This window comes from Tiliqua scincoides, chromosome 13, assembly GCF_035046505.1.
Source record: "Tiliqua scincoides isolate rTilSci1 chromosome 13, rTilSci1.hap2, whole genome shotgun sequence".
Taxonomy (NCBI): domain Eukaryota; kingdom Metazoa; phylum Chordata; class Lepidosauria; order Squamata; family Scincidae; genus Tiliqua; species Tiliqua scincoides.
The window spans coordinates 10,467,481-10,487,078 of record NC_089833.1 but is presented as its reverse complement, the minus strand read 5'-3'; the positions used below and the strand labels follow the sequence as shown (position 1 = coordinate 10,487,078).

General features: G+C 47.9%; 1 protein-coding gene and 1 long non-coding RNA gene across 2 annotated transcripts; both read right to left on the bottom strand.

Moving 5' to 3' along the window:
• Positions 1-517: 517 nt before the first annotated feature.
• On the bottom strand, positions 518-14,947 carry LOC136663872 (uncharacterized). The gene is made up of 14 exons (XM_066640831.1): positions 14,869-14,947; positions 14,301-14,466; positions 13,385-13,569; positions 13,106-13,198; positions 12,473-12,677; positions 11,853-12,040; positions 10,040-10,137; positions 8,782-8,969; positions 7,949-8,151; positions 5,776-5,965; positions 4,468-4,577; positions 3,734-3,856; positions 3,268-3,409; positions 518-1,537 (listed from the first exon to the last, which is right to left on the bottom strand). The coding sequence occupies exons 1-14, from the start codon at positions 14,923-14,925 to the stop codon at positions 1,506-1,508; spliced, it is 1,980 nt and encodes a 659-aa protein (XP_066496928.1). The 5' UTR covers positions 14,926-14,947; the 3' UTR covers positions 518-1,505.
• Positions 14,948-14,955: 8 nt separating this feature from the next.
• Positions 14,956-18,719, bottom strand: LOC136633679 (uncharacterized). The gene is made up of 4 exons (XR_010793280.1): positions 18,641-18,719; positions 16,242-16,370; positions 15,863-16,024; positions 14,956-15,024 (listed from the first exon to the last, which is right to left on the bottom strand). It is a non-coding gene; the product is annotated as an uncharacterized lncRNA (long non-coding RNA).
• Between the last annotated feature and the right edge of the window lie 879 nt (positions 18,720-19,598).

Sequence of the window (19,598 nt, the reverse complement as noted above, 5' to 3'; positions counted from 1 at the left end):
GGTTCTCCCACTTTGCTGGAATGTCCCTCTAGGCAGCAACCGTTCCCTGCAGCTGGAAAGCTAGTGTGTCAGGGCTGCCCCACTTCAGCACTTTCTTGCACATAGAAAACTAGAGTGTAAGGGCTGTGCTGCTCTGGTGGGGGGCGGCTGTAATGTTCCTCCCGGCAGCAACCACTCCCTGCAGCTGGAAAGCTAGTGTTTCAGGGCTGTCCCACTTCAGCACTTCCACGCTTTTTCCAGCACCACCTTTTCCTTCCAATCGAAAACTAGAGTGTAAGAGTTTTGCTACGGGGGGGGAGGGCTTTAATGTTCTTCTAGGCAGCAACTATCCCCTGCAGCTGAAATTCTGGACAGCCACTACCAGTCTGTGTTAATAATACTGAACTAGATGGATCAATGATCAGTAGAAGGCAGCTTCATACATTCCTCTCTCTCTCTCTCTCTCACACACACACACACACAAAAGTGATTCCACAGCAAGATATTCTTAATCTTGAAGGTTTGATTTTTGCTTTTTAATTGTTAGCCAAAAACATTTCAATCTATTTCACATTTGCAAGACCTAAAGTCATTAAGAAGCAGACCGTACATGGCACACAACCATCTCTAATGAACGATGATATTTCCTTCCAGAAGGATGGAGAGGAACCGATTGAGCACATGACCGCTTCAAGTGTGCATGAAAAGTTGTTGGGCTTGTGTTTGGAGACTAGAAGGGGCAATAGAAGGGGAAAAGATGGGCACCGGTTTTTCATGCACCTATCAAGGATTCCTCACAGGGAAATGCGCAGTTTAGGGGGCGCTCTCCATTTTATTCTCAGGATTCAGAGGGAGAGGTGGGTGTGTTTCTCAGCTTCTGGAGGAGAAGTTGCATGCATCTGTAGCAGCAAACCCAACAAGGATGCCCACCTCCAATTGGTACCCAGGGCTCTTGCCCTGTCTTGCCCCAGGGCAGATGCGCCCCTGTGCCTTGTAGAAATTCAAAAGTGACTGTTGAGGAGGCCATGTGAAAAATGCAACCTCTGATTTAATTAAAACACATAGTGCTGATGAAATATTTTTTTCAGTTTCCAAGCCTAGCAAGCTTTATTTTTCCTTTTGCAACCACATTGGATGTGTTGCTTTTTTTGATGCTGTCGTTTGTTACGGTAAAACCCAAGTTATTTTAGGCAACAAAGGGCCATCCTTTGCCCAGCCTCAGGAAAAGATGTTGGCCATACTGAATGAGGGCCCAGCCCTAGGCATGTCTACTCAGAAGTAAGTGCCATTAGAGTCAATGGGGCTTACTCCCAGGAAAGTGTGGATTGGATTGGGCTGTGAAACCCTAAATGGAAGGAGGTGCAGCCAATCTAAATATTCCCCAAATCTCTTCTCAAAAGCAGTTTAGTGAAAGAAAATACGACAAGGAAACAGAAAGTCCATGTTGTCCTGTGGTTAGAGAGATAAGCTGGATATAGGAGAACTGAAGGCAAGTCTCTCCTCTAATATGGGTTCATGGGGTGGCCTTAGGTGCTGTCTCCCAGCCTCAGTTCCCGATCTGTAAAATGGAAATAAGAGTCAGTAATGGAAGTTTTGTTGGAAGCAAACAACATAACAAACAAACATAAAACACAGCCCCCCCCTCAAGTCAGATTAAATTTCAGTCCCAAACATTCTTCCGGAGGTATGATTAAAATATCCCTCCCCAAGTATGTATTTCACCCCCCCAAAACAAGTGTGATAGTACATTGGAAAGGATGCATTCAAATATGCTGGTTGATTCAAATGAACAGAATGCATAGGATCTGTGGGCATAATTCAATGTTATTTAGTATATTTCTATTCTGTTTTTTTCTTAAAAAGTTTATACAAGGCAGTTCACAGTATAAAAAACATAAAAAACAGGAACTACAATAATTAAAAGAGAAAAATAACAGACAACAAAAATGGCAGAGGGGAAACCCCAGTGTTTCAAAATAAAACGATAAAATAATGGAGATCACCAGTACAATCAATCAAAGGCTATAATCCTATACATACTTTTATGATAGGGGCAGGCCAATCCTAACCCACGCTGGAACAGGGAGGCCAGCTGGCCTGTCCCATAACCAGCGCAGGGTTGGGGCTGCCTGTGGCTCAACCCGGGGCAAAGGGATTTCATTTCCTTTACCCCTAAAGAGGTGGTGCAGATCCGAACAGCCTGGCGCTTCTTCAGGTTGCCTGGGCGTGGGGTTAGGAACTGGCCCAAGTGCCAGATCCTGGCTCTACCCCCCTGCCTGGTCCTGGGCTGCCCACAGTCCTGCCTGCCACCCACCCTCCCCCTGCCCCGGAACATCCTGTTCTGCCTTTTCCCCGCCTTCCACAAGCCCCCATGCCAGCCTGAGTCGGCTGGTGCAGACTTACTGTTGCGCCAGCATAGCGGGGCCCAATTCAGCTTCTGGAGGCCCGTACATGGAAGTGCGCCAGCCTTCCTTCTCTCACAGTGACTGAGAAGTACTTTATGGCCCTAACCCTAACCAAATTTTAACACAATGGGTGTTACTTCCGAGTAGACATGCATAAGACTGCAGTGAAAATTAAGTAGAAAAGGAAGGCTTCCATGGCCCATTTAAAAGTAGTTAGTGCGGGGGGCCTGACAGATTTCCTCCATTAATGAATCCTATAGGTATGGTGCCAACATGTCGTGAGAATCATGTCGTGAGAATGGATGTCAGCCAGATCCCAAAGGATCTCCTCTATGGAGAACTCGTGCAAGGAAAGCGCCCTACAGGTAGACCACATACAAGGACATCTGCAAGAGGGATCTGAAGGCCTTAGGAGTGGACCTCAACAGGTGGGAAACCCTGGCCTCTGAGCGGCCCGCTTGGAGGCAGGCTGTGCAGCATGGCCTTTCCCAGTTTGAAGAGACACTTGGCCAACAGACTGAGGCAAAGAGGCAAAGAAGGAAGGCCCATAGCCAGGGAGACAGATCAGAGACTGCACTTGCTCCCAGTGTGGAAGGGATTGTCACTCCCGAATCGGCCTTTTCAGCCACACTAGACGCTGTTCCAGAACCACCATCCAGAGCGCGATACCATAGTCTTCCGAGACTGAAGGTTGCCAACAATAGGTGCCAACACAAAAAAGGACCCTCCAACCCAGCTTGCAATGGTTGCAGGTTAGAGAGCAGAGGCAGGATAACGGATCCCTTGGAGAGTCAGAAGCGTCCATGACCATGAGTTCCATTGTAAATATTGTCCAGAGACGGAATTTGGACAACATCCCCAGGAGACAGCCAGAAAAACTTACCACACTGTTGCGGTATCACTAAAGGCACAAAGTTTCTGTTGCAGAGATGTATGAAGGCTGCTGCCAAAGCACAGGCAGGTTTGATGTTGTGCAATTCGCACATGTCAGCAGTGCACAGTCTGTAGAATGGTTCCGGATCCACCTTTAAAAGAAAGAGGCTAGAATTCTATGGAAATAGATGTACCATCGCCCCACCCCCGCTGGTTTTTTTGGTAATAACTTTTGATAGACTAGAGATATTTAAATGTGGTTTGGTTCATTGCATTCTGCATGAAATTACACATTGACCGATATGTAACATGTTGGTATTATTCAAAAATACTAAGATTTAAAAATTTTGGGCCAGTAGTGGTGTCACCCCCCCAGCACGCGTCACCCGGTGCGGCCTGCACCCCCATAGCGACGTCACTGCCCCTTGCCAATGTATTTGTTTCTGGTGCCGCTACCATTTGACCACGAAACGTACCACGCTGAAGCAGTTCCTTAAAATAGAGTTGGAATCTTGGAAAAAGGTTTTGCAGATTTGGGAGCTCCACCTGCTAGGACAGGACTTGTCTGTCTTCTTCACCGGAGGACACTGGTGGCTCACCTGGACATCAGAATGCAAACAGGATTTGTGAAAAAAAAAAAGCTTGCATGTTACATTTTATTTAACATCTCCCTAGTAAATGAGGACATTGGAGCAAAGGTTTATCATAGACTTCTCCTTAATTTCTCATTTATTCCATGCAGAATGTTCTTGGCATGGGAGGAAGACTGACCAATGAGACTAAAGTGGAACTGACCAAAATTCTACCCTTTCAGCTCCTCACCTCATTCTGCAGAATGCGTTGGTTGGATCTTGGACAACGTCTCCAAGAGGTATGTTGTTGGGGTGTATTATTAAAAGTTTCTTGTGGCCCCCTTCTCAAAAAGGGAAGGGGAGGGTGCAAAATAGAGCAGGGGGAGGGTAGTGACAGGGTCGGGCAGAACAAAGGCAGGGAGAGGGCTGTGTCAGCCAGAATAGTCTTTGGAACCCAGGTCTACTGGGCTTCCTGATGCGGAGCCCAGGTCTACCATCTGCACAGCAAGATACAGTAATACAGGAAACCAAGCATGCTCTCTAAAATCTTTTAAATATAGAAAATCATGGCTGCTGGACCCTCTTTTTGACCCAGGGCCCAGGTACAAATTACCCCCTCTCATGGGTCCTGGGTTTACCTGCCACCCATGCATGAATTCCTGCAAGCTGCCAGCATAGGAATGATCCGGAAGCATCCATTCATTGCCACCTTCATTGTCATTGGTACCAAAGAGCCCAGCAGAAGTTCCTAGAGCCCAGAGAAAATGAATTCTAAAAGCCTTCAATGGGCGACATCACCTACAATAGTTTGCAGTTGTACAGTGCTTCTGAATGTTCCAAGCAAGATATAAATCATCTGGCTGTAGTGTTTACAACAACTCTGTAAAGGATATTCCTTTTATCCCCATTCTGCAGGTGGGGAAAACCAAGGCTGACAAGGCTTGCCTAAGGCCACAGCCACACTTCTATAGGCGTAACGGCTCAATCCTATGTGTTCCAATAGGAATTCTATGGAACTTACTCCCAAGCATAGGATTGCAACCCTGTCCCATAACATTCAATATAACTTACTTCTGAGTAGACATGCATGGGAGTGCACTGTTAGCAAGTTAATGGCAGAGGCGAGATTTGAGTCAAGGAAGTTTTGATTTGCCTTAACTCAAGCCGTGACGCTACCCCAGAATGATAGTGAGCAATTGACATGACCTATATTTTTAACCTGCTAGGGAGGTCTGGTTGGCCACTGTGGGGAAACAAGACACAAGACTAGCTGGAACTCTTGGTCATATCCAGAAGTGCTTCTCTGATGACCCTCTACCATCTCAAGCACCAATTTGGAAACACTGATTCCCCTAAGATTCTGGTCTGGTTTCCTCCTGCATTGTCCAACAGAGTGAACATCCTAGCCAATGTCCGCCAATGTCCTAGCAAGTGGAATGGAGGTGCCACTGGAAGGCCATCCCAGGGCACACCTTCCAGGGCTGCCCCCAACCTGGGCTGCCCCCTTACCTGTACCACCCTGGAGCTGTGCTCTGGTTGCAACCGAAGGGTGTTCTGAGGCCCAGGGCCTTCTAAAGCCTCTGGAAGGTCTTTCCCAGGCAAAACCAGAAGTGATGTTCTAAGGCCTTCTGGAGAAGGCTTTCTGAGGCCCAGAGAGGTTGCATCTGGAGATCCTCCCCAGATCTCAGAACATCCTCTGCGCACCTCTCGGAGCAAGGCTGGCCAAAGCCAGCGGCTTCATTCCAAGCAGCTGTGAACGAGGGGGCAGGACCCCAGCAGCCTTGGTGGGGGTGGCATGGCCGACCTCATGGAGTGGTGCTTGGGGGTCACACCATCCTTGTGACCTCCCCTCAGCTATGCAACTGGGAGGAGGGAAATAGCACTATGATCTCCCCACATCCACATCCACCACTCATCGCTCGAAAGGTTGGAGACATTGTACTCGCCATGATGCCATCCATCCAAGTTGAGCGTACAGAGGTCGTAACGAAGGCTGCATGAGAACCGGACCCCATTGGTACTGGATACTTCAATATCATCCAGTTCTCTTCGGACAGCAACACCACTTTCTTCAAGATGCATATCAAGACTTTGACAGTTCTCCTCCATCCAGGAAATATTGAACTTTTGGTACGTCTAGTTGAAAGGGAGAGAAAGAGAACTTCAGGTGACCAACTCTGCAAGGAAACTGAGTTGTCCCAATTCCTCAGAACTGGGTAGACAACAGCCCAAGCTTAGATGCATCTACTCAGAAGTAAGTCCCATTGAGTTCAAAGGCTCCCAGGGGTGGGGGTGGGGTACTCCAGGGCAGCAACTTAAGATGGTTTGACAAGACACTCTGGGGTGGCAATTTTCAACCAGTGTGCCATGGCACATTGGAACAGGCTGCAGGTGTGCTGTGGGCGTTTGGGTGAAGGTCATTTATTAGTAGAGCCATTAGAGAACATGAGCCCCTGGCTGGTAGCGTGGTGTGCCTTGACAATGAAACAGGTTGAAAATCACTGCTCTGGGAGAACAAGACTATGGTTATGATAGAGATCTGAGGTTCAATCTCTGATGTCTCCAGGTAGAGCCAAAGTAATACTTCTCTGATATCCTGGAGAGCTGCTGATATGCTGAGCTAGACTGACCAAGGGGATGACTTTGTAGACCGGAGCTTCTTATGAACATGAGGCATCATGTTCATAAGAAGTGGTGCTCATGTTCACCGTATTGTTTGGCAGAGGGGCAGTGCCGGCTCAAAACCACCCAGCACCTGAGATGGCATGCAAAATGTCTTGCATTGCAGGTACCTCCCTGTCATGAATAAGTATGTAAGGCCTAGGTTGGCATGAGAAGCCTGAACCAAACTAAGACAGTGTAACTGAGAAGTTGCTAGCAGTTCCCAGCTGCAGGAATGTGAGTAAATAAACAAAAGGATTTGTTGTCTCTCCTTTGCTGGCCAGGAAGGACAGATAACAAGAATTACAACCCATTGGAGTGTTTAGCACCTTAGCAGACAGAGAGGCACCTGATCAAGCGTGATGGAGTGCAGCTGTGGATCTCCAATTGGGAGGGGTAAGAACTATGAGGCGTTAGCAGCCAGGCCAACTTCGAGAAGGTTCTGTTCCTCAAGGGTTCTGATTGGACAGACTAATAAGTATGAAGTCACCTCAGTACTATTAGCATAAGAAGTATAATAATGAGTGCCCAGGGGTGTGTGGGACATCGTTCTTGAACAGAGTTTTGGGTGCAACATCCTGCATGCGTGTGAGCTCCATTGTCCATCATGGGCACCTGGCCTCATAGGTAGCCCTGGAGCTAAGAGATCTACAAGAGTAACTGACCCAGGTGAGAGATCGGGATTAATAGAGATAGCCAGCTAGCTTTATTATTTTATTGCTGATATGTTTCCTAGATGTTTATGCCTCTAGCATTTGCTGCCTTACTGTAGAGTGTGTAACCTTATGTACTTAATAAACTAAAATATCTTTTACTAAGTTGTTTCATTGTCTGTTGGGGACAAAGGTTCAGAATCCTGCCTAGCCGTTCAGCAAGCTACCAAGAACCTGTTGAGGACTAGTAACTTGAGGACTGAGGCTTTGATTAAAAAAAGCTCAGCGCCTGCAAGGGATAGTATTAAGCCTAGAGGGTCTCAGTGTTCCTGGACTGAGGCACTGGCACTTACAGGGTGGTGGCAGTACTACTAAGCAGAGGGGCCTTGAGGGCTTTAGGGTTTGAAAACCAAGAACCCTAAGCTCCCAAACTTCCCTTTATTTACGACACTCCCCAACCTCCACCCCTGCCCTCTGGATTTTAAAGGAAGTAAAGAGGAGGAGCATGGTGAGCTATGGTGTCAGTGATGCCCTTCCTTGTCACATCCAGGGAATGGAAGGAGGAGTGGTGGAGGTGGGTGGGCTGGCAGGTAGAAGCAGTTGCCCCCTGCCAAGGGAGGGGGCCCTGAAGGAGCCACCTCAGTTGGCCTGGAGGATTTTAAAATCCATGTTGCAGGACGGGCACTTTAAAAATGGCGGCATCTTTTCTTTGGCTTTTCTGCCCAGGTGGGTGGTTGCTCTCTTGCCCCTGTCTGGATGACTTCACCCACTCAAGAAACTGTTCCGTTCCCGACTCCTCTCTTACCTTCTGTTCTGGGTGGATCACGACAGTCGTGCCATTCATGTTTACGTGTAGTGATGGCAGCCCCTTTCCGTCTTGGTTTAATATGACCGTAAATGCATCGTTCACAAAATCCTTAGCCAGCAACACACTGCAATTGGTAGACAAGCTGTAGAAGCTCCCGTCAAATGTCCTCAGGTGCTTGCTCCCCATCAACAAAGCATGATCTAGCAGTGTTAAAAAAAAATTGGTCATTTCCTGCTATTGAAGTGGTTCTCAAACTTTTGAGCACCAGGACCCACTTTTTAGAACAACAATCCATCAGGACCCACTGGAAGCGATGTCATTAATCTGAATGTGATGTCATGGCTGGAAGTGACATCATCCATTGAGGCTTCAAACCTAAGCTGTGATCTTATGAAGTGGACTGAGGGCCCAATCCGATCCAACTTTCCAGCCCTAGGGTAGCCATGCCAATCGGGTGTGCACTGTATCCTGTGATGGGAAGGTAGTTATGGAGGCCTCCACAAGGTAAAGGAACATTTGTTCCCTTGCCTCAGGGCTGCATCGCAGCTGCACCAGTGCTGGAAAGTTGGATAGGATTGGGTTTTGAGTTGGACTGGTGGGGGTTGAGGTGTTACCTTATCCCACAATGATGCAGTTCTCACTCCTCTTCCTATACTTCCTCTTCTTGGAGGAGAAGAGAGTGGTGGGCTAGACAGCTCAGGAGATGTTCTAGCCTACCACTCTTCACTTCCTCTTCTGCTTCATCTGTTCCTCCTCAGTGAGGAAAACGGAGTTGATTGTTGCAGGCTGCCACTGAAAGGAGGTGAAGGGAGAGGGAAAGGAGGACTTACGCTCAAATGGGCTTTCCATCATGGTCTGCTTGAACCTGTAATATTCTGCAGCAGGGTTGATGTGATACAGGCTCCAAAAGGGCTTCATAAGTTTCTCCTCAATCAGATAGTTTGTCACGTTGGCCAGGTCCAGCGTGGGCTCTCCGTTGGACATCACCACCGGCAATCTCACTGCCACCGAACAGTTTCTGCAAAGTATCCACACTGGATTAATTAGGGTGAGAGAGCTGCTGGCCCAAGTGAGCTTTGCAGCCAAGCAGGGCCACTGAGAGCTGGCACTGGGCCCAGGGCAAGATGCCTGCTTGCCCCACCCCTTCCTAAATGCATTGGGTAATAAGCCATGGGTGGGGTTACAAGCCATGATGTGTATGTGCAACCTCCTAATTTAGAAATGGGCTATGTCAGAATGCCAGGTGAAAGGGAGGGCACCAGAATGAGGTCTCTTGTTATCTGGTGTGCTCCCTGGGACATTTGGTGGGCTGCTGTGAGATACAGGAAGCTGGACTAGATGGGCCTATGGCCTGATCCAGTGGGGCTGTTCTTAACTACAATTCCCAGGAAGCCTTGCAGGTCTCTTGTTATCTGGTGTGCTCCCTGGGGCATTTGGTAGGCCGCTGTGAGATACAGGAAGCTGGACTAGATGGGCCTGTGGCCTGATCCAGTGGGGCTGTTCTTATGTTCTAGTACACTGCAAGTGGATTCAAGTTGTAACGCAGTGTTTCTCAAACTTTTTGGCACCGGGACCCATTTTTTAAAATGATACTCTATCAGGACCCACCTAGCTTGACAAGACTTTTAAAAAAAGGTGATCTAGAAACAAAAATATTTATTTGCAAAAAACTCAATCCATTTCCTATAATGAGGCAGCCCTAACGAATAGCCGCAAGGCTTGAGGGGCTAGCCCAAACACTAACCTCATGTAGGCACCTGGTTGCTAGGGACGAAGCCCTTTACTGCCCCCCATGGCAATCCCATTAGTACTGAGGCTTCTAGAATTGGGCTAGGCCAGGTGGGCCCTTGGCCAATGTCCAACTGGCTGATCCCAAACACTACCCCTGCTCTAACGACTACACAGAGTCCCCAAGCAGTATGCAAGTGCCTTATATTGCCCAGGTTAGACCATGAATGTTCCTCTTTTCTTTTGCCATAATGGAAATTATTTGATTCACAGACATCTCTCTGGGTCTACAGAAGTTGAACAGTGTTATAGGCCTTTAACACTGCATTGCAGGAGTTACTTAAAAATCCACAATATTACCTGGCAGAAAATCGATAAAGGTTTGATAAAGGCTTTTGGAGCTTGCCCACTGCTCTGGAGAGCTTGTCTTCGGCCCAGCTGAGCACCTGTTGTGTTACCTGTTTGCAGGACAGATAAAAACCAAAGATTCCCAAAAAGTTCTAAACAGATTTTAAAATGTTATATTGGATGTTTCCGTTACAAAAAACAAAACACACCACTTTAATTACCGTTAAGCTATTACAAATCAGTCATTTAAATTTTTATCTGAGGGCACTCTTTAGGTCAAAGCATTTGACAACCAGGTGTGGATTTGGTTCAAGAGATTCTCAGCCCAAGCCAGCTAAGGGAAACAGGGGCATGCATCATTTCCTGGATCAGATACGCACACCGTTCCCTTTGGTCATCTGAGAGGGCCCTTTTGGTTGTGCCGCCTTTAAGAGAGGTCAGGGGGGTGGCGGATAGAGAAGGGCTTTCTCGGTGGTGGCACCTGTACTATGGAATTCCCTCCCCTTTGAGCTGAGAACAGCTCCTCATTAACCTTCTGAGGCCTGAAGATGTTTTTATTCCAAAAAGCCTTTGGTACCCTGTAAGATCTTAGGATATTTTGGTACCCTGTAAGATCTTAAGGGAGGACACCAGAATGAGGTCTCTTGTTATCTGGTGTGCTCCCTGGGGCATTTGGTGGGCCGCTGTGAGATACAGGAAGCTGGACTAGATGGGCCTATGTCCTGATCCAGTGGGGCTGTTCTTATGTTTGATATGATGGCTGTAGGCTGGCTCATGCTTTTTAGTAATTTATTTAATGTTTTATGATTGATGGTTTATTATGCTGCCGCAGCCGCCAACTACCTTTTAATGAGTATTTTATAGTTGATAGTTTTATGTGCATTTTATAGTTTTTGTATTTTATTTTTTATGCATTTTAATTGGTTGTTAGCTGCCTTGGGGAAAAGGTGGAGTAAAAATCAAATGAATGAATGAATGAAATAAAACACTAACCTGAGTGCAGATACTACCTGTCTTTGTTATTAAAAACAGGTATATATTGCTTTTTCAACACACAGACCACTTTACATAGCAAAATAGATGGAAAGAAGGTTCCCTGGCTCAAAAGAGACACCTGCAAACAGCCACTGAAAAAGACGCGGTGTTGAGATAAACAGAGACTGTTGCTCTCCCTCTGCTAAAGGGAGTTTCATTAGTATGGGCAAATCTACATTAAATTGCTTTTAGTGGGATATGCATTTAGGTGATGCATTCAATCCCTTCTGGCTCCTCGCTCAAGTGTGAAGTTCAAGTTCAAACATGAATCCCACTGAAAGCAAAACCACCTGAATAGACAGCTGCACTTGGGCCTGTCCTGCTCTGACATTTGACACCTGGGCCTGACCTGCTGTGGTGTCTGCCCCTCTTGCTCACCTCCCTGCCATCACCACTGACTTGGGGCAACCCCTCCTCTACCATCTCAGCACTTATCTCTGTCACTGCTCCCTGCCCCAGCCGGCTACTCCTGCCTTTTGAAAATCACCCCATTTCCCTAAACCTCTTTGCCTTCTTTTATGTGATAACTATTTGAAGAGTGTGGTCACATCCACTGGCATAGCTAAGAGGTGGGTAGAGAGTACATTGGTTTGGGTAATGTCTGGGGGGGGGGGGAGTTTCTTAGAGGCCTCTGAGGCCCTGGGAGACCTCCCTGGTCCTCAGAAGCCTCTTAGGGTATGCAGCCTTCCAGATCCCCTACCAGCCTTTGATTTCCTTCAAACTCATTCCAATTCCCCACATCCTCTGTGTGTAACGATGTGACTCCCAGTGAAGAGTTTTGAACACCAACCAGATCCAAGCCTGTCTTCAGCACCCTGAGTGAAACCTGGATCGGTTCCATCAGCCATACGTCCTTGACAATGGTGGGCACAAACGCCTGGAGCTTCTTCAGATACTCTTCGGTCTTTTGCCGCCACACTTCATCCAAGGGTTTCAAAGTCGCATCGTAATAAGCATCCTTCAGGGTCGTTAAGGGTCCTTGCAACGAAACAGAAAAGCAAACAGGATGCTGTTGGAAAATGAATCCAGGTTTTCAAGAACCTGCCTGATCATCTGAGATCCTGAGGCCTGCAACAGAGGTTCTCCTCGGGGAGCCTTCACATCCAGAAGGGTTGAGGTTCATAAGCAGAGCCATAATGCATTGCTCTGGCAAGCGCCCCCTCCTCAGAGAGAACCCAGAAGTGACATCACGTGATGTCACCAGCTGCGGCCGCTTTATATGTCTTGGTCCTTCTCTATTGGGAGAAGGGACGGGGCATGTGAGACCACCAGTACCTCCTCCTTAACTAGGGCTGAGCCTGGGGGCAGTCATGCACCTGGGACAGGTGCCCCATGCTCTGCCCTAGTTACGGTTCTGCTCAAAGGTGACACAGCACATGACCTTATGCTGAACTTCGCAATTCTGCTTACTTCGTAATTCATTCTGCATTTGCTGGAGGAAGCCTTGAATTCTGCCCAGGTAAAGCGGGAGGCTGTGCTGCAGAGCCTGCTTGACTCCGCTCTGTTTCCATATCTGGGCGATTCCTCTGGCCCCGTTTTGGAGGGTCCCTGCCGCTTCCTGGAGGGCATTCACCGGCCAGCCAGCAGCACCAGACAGGAAATCAATGTGCTGTACCTATAGTTAGCCCCAACAGAGAAGGAACATAGCAGCAGGTGATCGATTAAAGGGAGCATGCTTTGGAGAAAAGAAGATAGTGGTGCATGGCAGTGGCGAAGTTAGAGCATCCAGCACCTGGGGCCCATACATTTTTAGCACCCTCAGACACTCTCTGGACCTCAGATGGCCTCTGAAAGGCACCCCCTTGACACCCCCTCAAGGCGTGGTACCCAGGGCAATGGACCGGAACCAGGGGACATCCAGGGGACACCTGGGGACATCCACCCCTATATCAGACATGCATCCCAAAAAATCTTGTAAGACATGCAAAGGTGCTTGGAAAATAAGAACCCAGTTCTTCATACTCCACAGCAGTGCACCTTTTAAAAGAAGCGCCCAGGAATCTGGACCGGACCTGGGGAAAAGAAATCATGCCAACTGCTTACTGATTTTCTGAAGTCCCCAAAGCGCTCCTCCAAGTTCTTGAGCTTCACCAGCAGGCTGCGTTGCAGGGTGGCTGCCATTTCAATCAGCTTGGACTGTGAGAGTAAGAAAATGGAGGAATTGAGGTGATTCAAAGACACTGGAGAAGGGCTTGAAGAAATCTCTAGGTTGAAACGAGGCAACGGGGTGCGACCTTGGTTGACCAAGGCCTTAGGTCTAACATTTAAGATAGCAAAATGGTGTTGGCCTTTGTTATCGGTTTATTTTGGAAGATGTCACACCTCGATCTTAAGGACAGGATCTCCACAGCCATGGGCCTCCAAGCTCAAACTTTGGTTCACGGCTTTGAGGGCCAGATGCCCCATTTCCTCTCGTGTTGCTCCATTCGTGACGAGGTGGGCACTCAGCACGGCTTGCTGTCGCCCATCTGTGCAAGCTGTGAACTCAAGTCCGTCCTCTGCACTTCCTGCAAGGGTGAAGAAAGACAGGAATTCAAAGCCTTCTAGATTCATATTCTTTGGAAGGGAGGTTTTGACATCTGGGTAAGCAAATGAAGGTTCATTCAAGAATGTAAGAAGAGCCCTGCTGGATCAGGACAAAGGCCCATCTAGTCCAGCTTCCTGGAGCTCATAGTGGCCCAGCAGATACCTCTGGGAGCACACAAGACAACAAGATCCTGGCCTCCTCTTGCCACTCCCTTGCATCTGACATTCAGAGACAGCCTACTTCTAACGCAGGTTATACCCATCATGGCTTGTAACCTGAGATGGACTTTTCCTCCAGATATCTGTCCAATCCCCTTTTGAAGGCATCAAGGCCACACACCATCGCCACATCCTGTGGCAAGGAGTTCTGCCGACCAATCACACCCTGGATAAAGAAATTTTGTCTGTCCTAACTCTCCCAACATTTAATTTTAGTGGATGTCCCCTGGTTCTGGTATTGTGACGGAAAAGAACATCCCTCTCTATCCATCCCATGCATAATTTTATACATCTCAATCAGGTTCCCCTCAAAGACAGAAACAAAGGACAGAAATTCTACTGCAAAGAGCTGTGTGAAAACAAATAAACCAGCATCCTTGTTTCAGGGTCTGGGAATTAAGGCTGCCAGAAGGGATTCATTATTCAAAAGAAGATGCACATTGGGAAGTCTTTCTACATATTCTAAATATCCCATTGGGCGTTCCAGTTTTACCCTTGGAATATCCCATGTAATATTGAAGGCACTGCTTGTCTTTGGAAGCTGCTAGCTTCACTTGCTCTTTGGGGTCAATGTTTGCTTCCACCACAACCTGGCTTTGCTCGGCCGAGGAAGTCAGGCTTCCCATCACGTCCAGCCAAACAGCCTCGGATGCTTTTACCTGTGAGCGAAAAAAGAAAAGAAAAGATTCTTTATAAATGCGTCGGTGTTACAAAAATGCCAGCAACAGCCAGGAATGCCTCCTCCAAAGAAAGAAAGCATGGCACCCCTGGAACTTCTCACCACATGGGAGACATGTGCCTAACAAGACATATGAACTCCTTGACCACTAGGTGGCAATGTACACACAACTATAAAGTGATCCAGAGGAGGTGATGTGATTTTCAGCTTAAGAAGTACTTTTGCATAGTAGTGGTGTCACCCCCCTGTGCGTGTCACCCGGTGCGGCCCGCACCCCCCCTGCACTCCCTAGCAATGCCAGTGGATAAACAGCTAATGAGCGGACTCAGTAGGAAGCAGCATCTCGTAGGCTTCCACCCCACAACTTTTCTGCTCGACTCACAGCAAATTCCACGGAATAGTTCCTCTCTTTGGCTTTGCTATGATTCCTTAAAGCCATGGAGATGGATCCCTCATCCCCAGCAAGGTTTACTCTGCCTTCGGACTGCAAGAGGAGATCCCCTTGGTTTAACTGATGTTTTCCAAAGATTGCAATTTCCTGGGAAGGCAGAGAAGAAGAAAAAAAATGCTGTGGGCTATTGAAATAGAAGAAAAGAAATATATTGATAACGCTAAGAGAAGAAGCCATGAATGGGTGTACACTAGGCAATACAACCTGAGCTCTCAAGTTGGCCCATAACCTTCAGGTGTGAAGATAAGGGTCAAATGCCCCCACCTATGCTTTGCCCATGATCGCCTGACTCAGAGGCAGGGCAAAAAGCCATTTCTCCTTCTTCTCCTTGGCACACTGGTTTGGAAAAAAAGGGAACAGAGCAGAAGAGAGACAGGCTAGAGTGTCTTCTCCACTTCCTTTCCCTCTTCACTTCTATCCCCATCTCCCTTTTCATTGCACCAAGGTGGGGAACAAGGAGCAGCTGTTTGTGGGTTAAGCAGGAGGGGTAACAGACAGAAGGGCAGGTGAGGAGGCAGCTGTGACTGGGTCATGCGCAGCTATCATTTTACCCAGTGGCTGATAGTCCACCACTTGAAGGGAACTGTTCAGTCTGCCTCATCTTGAGAATTACATACTGAGCTCAGTTTTGTCACTTCCAAGTCTCTGGAAATTGCTGCTCTGAATACAGGTTCACCCTAATTTCCAGAACTCTGTGGATACCAAAACATGCAGACAAATTGGGCCATGAAGATCTCCAGGCGTGACCGTAAGGCACTTCTGGTTGCATTGAGGAGGTCCTTCACTGGTCTTTTAGCCATAGGTTCGAAAACTATGCTGGGTCAGATTCGTATGTTCTGAACCCACTGTATACAGACTCAGTCTCCCAGTTTGCAGGTATTATGTTTGCAGGTATTTTTGAGAACTGCCACCGCATGCCGCTTACATTTTGAAGGTTGCAGACTCTGAGGCTTGCATGATAATTAAGCCATGCTGAGTAGTCCGTTTCAACATCCCCCAGAATGCGTTGACTGGAGCAGGAAGTCAAAAAGATGTTTTCCAGAATGGTGTCCAGATGAATCTTATCCCTCTCTGAGTGTCTGTTTTTCTGGGTGGAAAGAGGAAGATTGAAGAGCACATGTTTTACAAGAAAACCACAGCAAACGGATACAGGTGACAAAACAGTAGGAGCCAGGTGTCACCACGAAACCATGGTTTGTGCTAACCATGGTTAAAAAAACCCCACATCACTGTTTGAGCTTTGACTGTATTGGTGGGTGCCCTCAAATTCTACATAACATTAAGGAGATTGGTTTCTTCTTTACCTCAAATGTCAGATTTTGCTTGACTTTTTTACCATCCCATTCGACATCTAATCGCTGGTTATACAAGGCTGAGGTCTGCTCGACTGACCCACAGGCCTGAAGGCTTCCCACTGGTAGAATGTTCTGAAGCTGGAAGAATAATGCATGAATACAAAGAGCAGGTTATATGCTTGGTGTACATCTGTAGGCAATGGCTTCCAGTGGAACCATATTTTCTTTTGGACGTGGCTGTAGCTCAGTGGGAGGGGACCTGATTTCTAGGCAGAAGTGTCCCAAGTTCAATCCCTGGTGTTTCCAGGTAGGAGTGGGAATAGAATGACCCCTCTCCAAAAACTTGGAGAGCTACTGCAAATCAACGTAGACCAGGGATGGCCAAATTGTGGTTCATACAATGTGCAGCTCGGGAAATATATTGGCTAAGTTCCTTTTTGCATCACAATTAATATAAAAGGTAAATTTAAAAAAATTTCAAGCCTTATAATTCTCTCGTCCCCGGCGGGGCACCTGCCACCCCAGGGGTGTCAGGCTCAATGAGGGTCCATGAAGGGTCACAGCTGTTGGGCAAAAGGGGGGGGGGCGGTTCCCCCTTTGCAGGTCCAGAGCAATAGGCCTCAGAGAGGCTATGGGGGAAGGGGGTTGCTTCACCCTTATCCTTCTCATTGCTTGTGGCTCCTTGCAGGCTCACAGTCCTGCCAGCTTCCTCATCAGCCAGCCTCCTCGTCGGCATTTGCCGCCTTCATCAATGGCCTGCTCCTGCCTCATAAAAAGTTTGCCAGCCCTCTCTGGACCCTTCCCTCCCTCCCTTCCTGGTACGATAAGGTCTCTGGCAGGATCCTGCCCCCCTTCTCCCCCTTGCTGCCTCTATCCCTCCTCGAACCTTGCCCATCTTGCCTCGGGCCTCTGAAGTTGCAGTCCCCACCACAACTGTTTCACCAAGCTCAGCCTCTCCAGGTTTTGGACCCTGTTGCAGGGGCTCTCTGGACGTGCCGGAATGGCCCGCTGGTTGGAAGGGGAATCACTGCCCCCCTGGGATGCCTCTGGCCAGGCGGACACCCAGCTGGCGCCCAGACAGTAATTATTTGCCAAGTATAAGCTGAGAGTCCACTGGATTAAAATTTAAATTTAATGTTCATGGTGAGTAAATATATTAAGAATTCAAATGCTTCTAAAATATTGTGGCTCTCAAGCATCTGAAGTTTATCGTAAGTTGCTCATCCATCAAGCGAGTTTGGCCACCCTTAATGTAAAGCAGGGGTGTCCAAAGTTTTTGGCAGGAGGGCCACATCGTCTCTCTGACACTGTGTTGGGGGCCAGGAAAAAGAAGAATTAATTTACATTTAAATTTGAATAAATTTACATAAGTTTACATAAATGAATATATTAAAGATGGAACTTATATGAATGAATGAAGGTCTTGCAATAGCTCAAGGCCTATAAAAGGCCTTGCACTAAGCAAGGCTGGCCTTTCCTTTGCTGCCACTACTGCATCACAGACATGAAACAACAAGCAGTGGAGGGAGCCCTCATCCCACAGCTCACGTGAGAGGTCAAACAGTCTCCCTCACGCTGAGAGCAGTTGCCTCGGGCCAGTGTGGGCTCCAACAAATCTCTGGAGGGCCAGAGCTCATTGGAGACGGGGGGCTCCCTGAGGGCCGCACTGAGAGGCCTCGAGGGCCCCAAGTGGCCCCAGGGCTGGGGTTTGGGCACCCCTGATGTAAAGCATACTGAGCTAGGTAGAGAAATGGTCACAATTTACACAAATTTTACACAATTTTTGCAAATTGAAACCATTTTAATAAGCAGACTTGAGCCTCTGCGGATTTTACTATTCACACAGAGTCCCAGAACCAAACTGTCACAAATATGGCAGCACTACACTACATGACCCACATTTTCCTGAATAAGTAGTCAGCTATGTGTGTTGTATGATGAGAAATCAAGTGACGTGCAGGGACATGGGAAGCTGCCCCAAGTCTTCTGCCTCTATCTCCTGCCTCTTGGTTGGCAACCTTCAGTCTCGAAAGATTATGGTATAAGCCTACAGCACTTGGTATTCCCAGGCAGTCTCCCATCCAAATACTAACCAGGCCTGACCCTGCTTAGCTTCCGAGATCAGACGAGATCGGGAGATAGTGTTCAGTATAGGGAGATGGTTGGCAACCTTCAGTCTCGAAAGACTATGGTATAAGCCTACAGCACCCGGTATTCCCAAGCAGTCTCCCATCCAAGTACTAACCAGGCCTGACCCTGCTTAACTTCCAAGATCAGAAGAGATCAGGCATGTGCAGGATAAGATGATGTTTGGTGCAAGAAGAGCAAATGGTAGAATTAAAGGTCATTGTAAGGAAGGAAAAAGGGTCTGGCAACAGCATTCTGAGAATGAAAATGAATGTTCCTACCTGGCTGGAAGAAGCAGCGACGCAAGCATCCCAAAATGTGCCGTCGGCCTTGGACCTGTCTCGAAAAGTCCAGTTGAAATGGGCTGGTTGTCCATCGTTCCAAGTCAGCTGCATCTAAAGCCAGAAGAAGACCAAGTGCTGTGAGTTGGAGGCAGGGCTGGCCTATCCATGAGGCTGATTGAGGCAGTCGCCTCAGGTAGCAGTTTGGCAGAGGGAGACTATCTCCATCTGCCCCTTTGCCTCCTCTGCTGCTGCTCCTTCCACTCCTTGGATTGGAGAAGGAAGTGTAGAGAAGAGGAGAGTGGTGAGCTAGAGAGTCTCAAAGTTCTAGCCCACCACTCTCTTCCCCTCTATATTTCCTCTTCTGCTTCATTCTTGTCTTCTTTTTCCATTCCAGGGAGTGGAGGGGGGGGGAGAAGCTGTGGAAATGGCTGGTGGGCTTCAGTCAGCCTCATGAATGAGACAGCCTTGACCTTAATGTACAGCCTCTTCAGGGGGAGCAGCCTATTTCTCCTGTAACCCTTTTACCCTGCAGTTTCACCCCTCCCTGAGGTTTATATGGCTAGGCCGGAAGCAATACCCAACTATCACTTATTTTGCAACAGGGCATTGCAGCCTTGTTTGTGTTTGCCACTTGCCAAGGTCTTATGGATCTGCTCATGTTGGACCATGGAGAAGGATGTTCTCTGAAAGAAGAGAAACATTTAAAGCAACTCCCTCGTGCCCCAAAACTGTGAGAGGCAGGGGAATAAGTCGTGAGTGGCATTACAAGCACTAGCCAATAGACCCCAGTGACATGCGCACAGCTTACCTGGTGGCTGTGTGTGCCTCCTTTGTTTTTGGCTAGGGAATTCACCTCTATTTGATTCACAGCCAAGTTAAAAGGGTGTGCGATGGTGGCTTGGTAATTTACGTGCTCTTTTCCAAACTTGAGAGACGAGGAGACTGATATCTGTCA

Excerpts from the sequence above, each read along its gene's own strand:
- LOC136663872 (XM_066640831.1), bottom strand. The coding sequence starts at position 14,925 with ATGGCTTTAAGGAATCATAGCAAAGCCAAAGAGAGGAACTATTCCGTG. Across the intron at positions 8,152-8,781 it reads GATGGAAAGCCCATTTGAGC|ATCATGCTTTGTTGATGGGG; the intron begins GTAAGTCCTCCT and ends TAACACTGCTAG. Across the intron at positions 4,578-5,775 it reads CTTGGATGGATGGCATCATG|GAACTTCTGCTGGGCTCTTT; the intron begins GCGAGTACAATG and ends TCTGGGCTCTAG.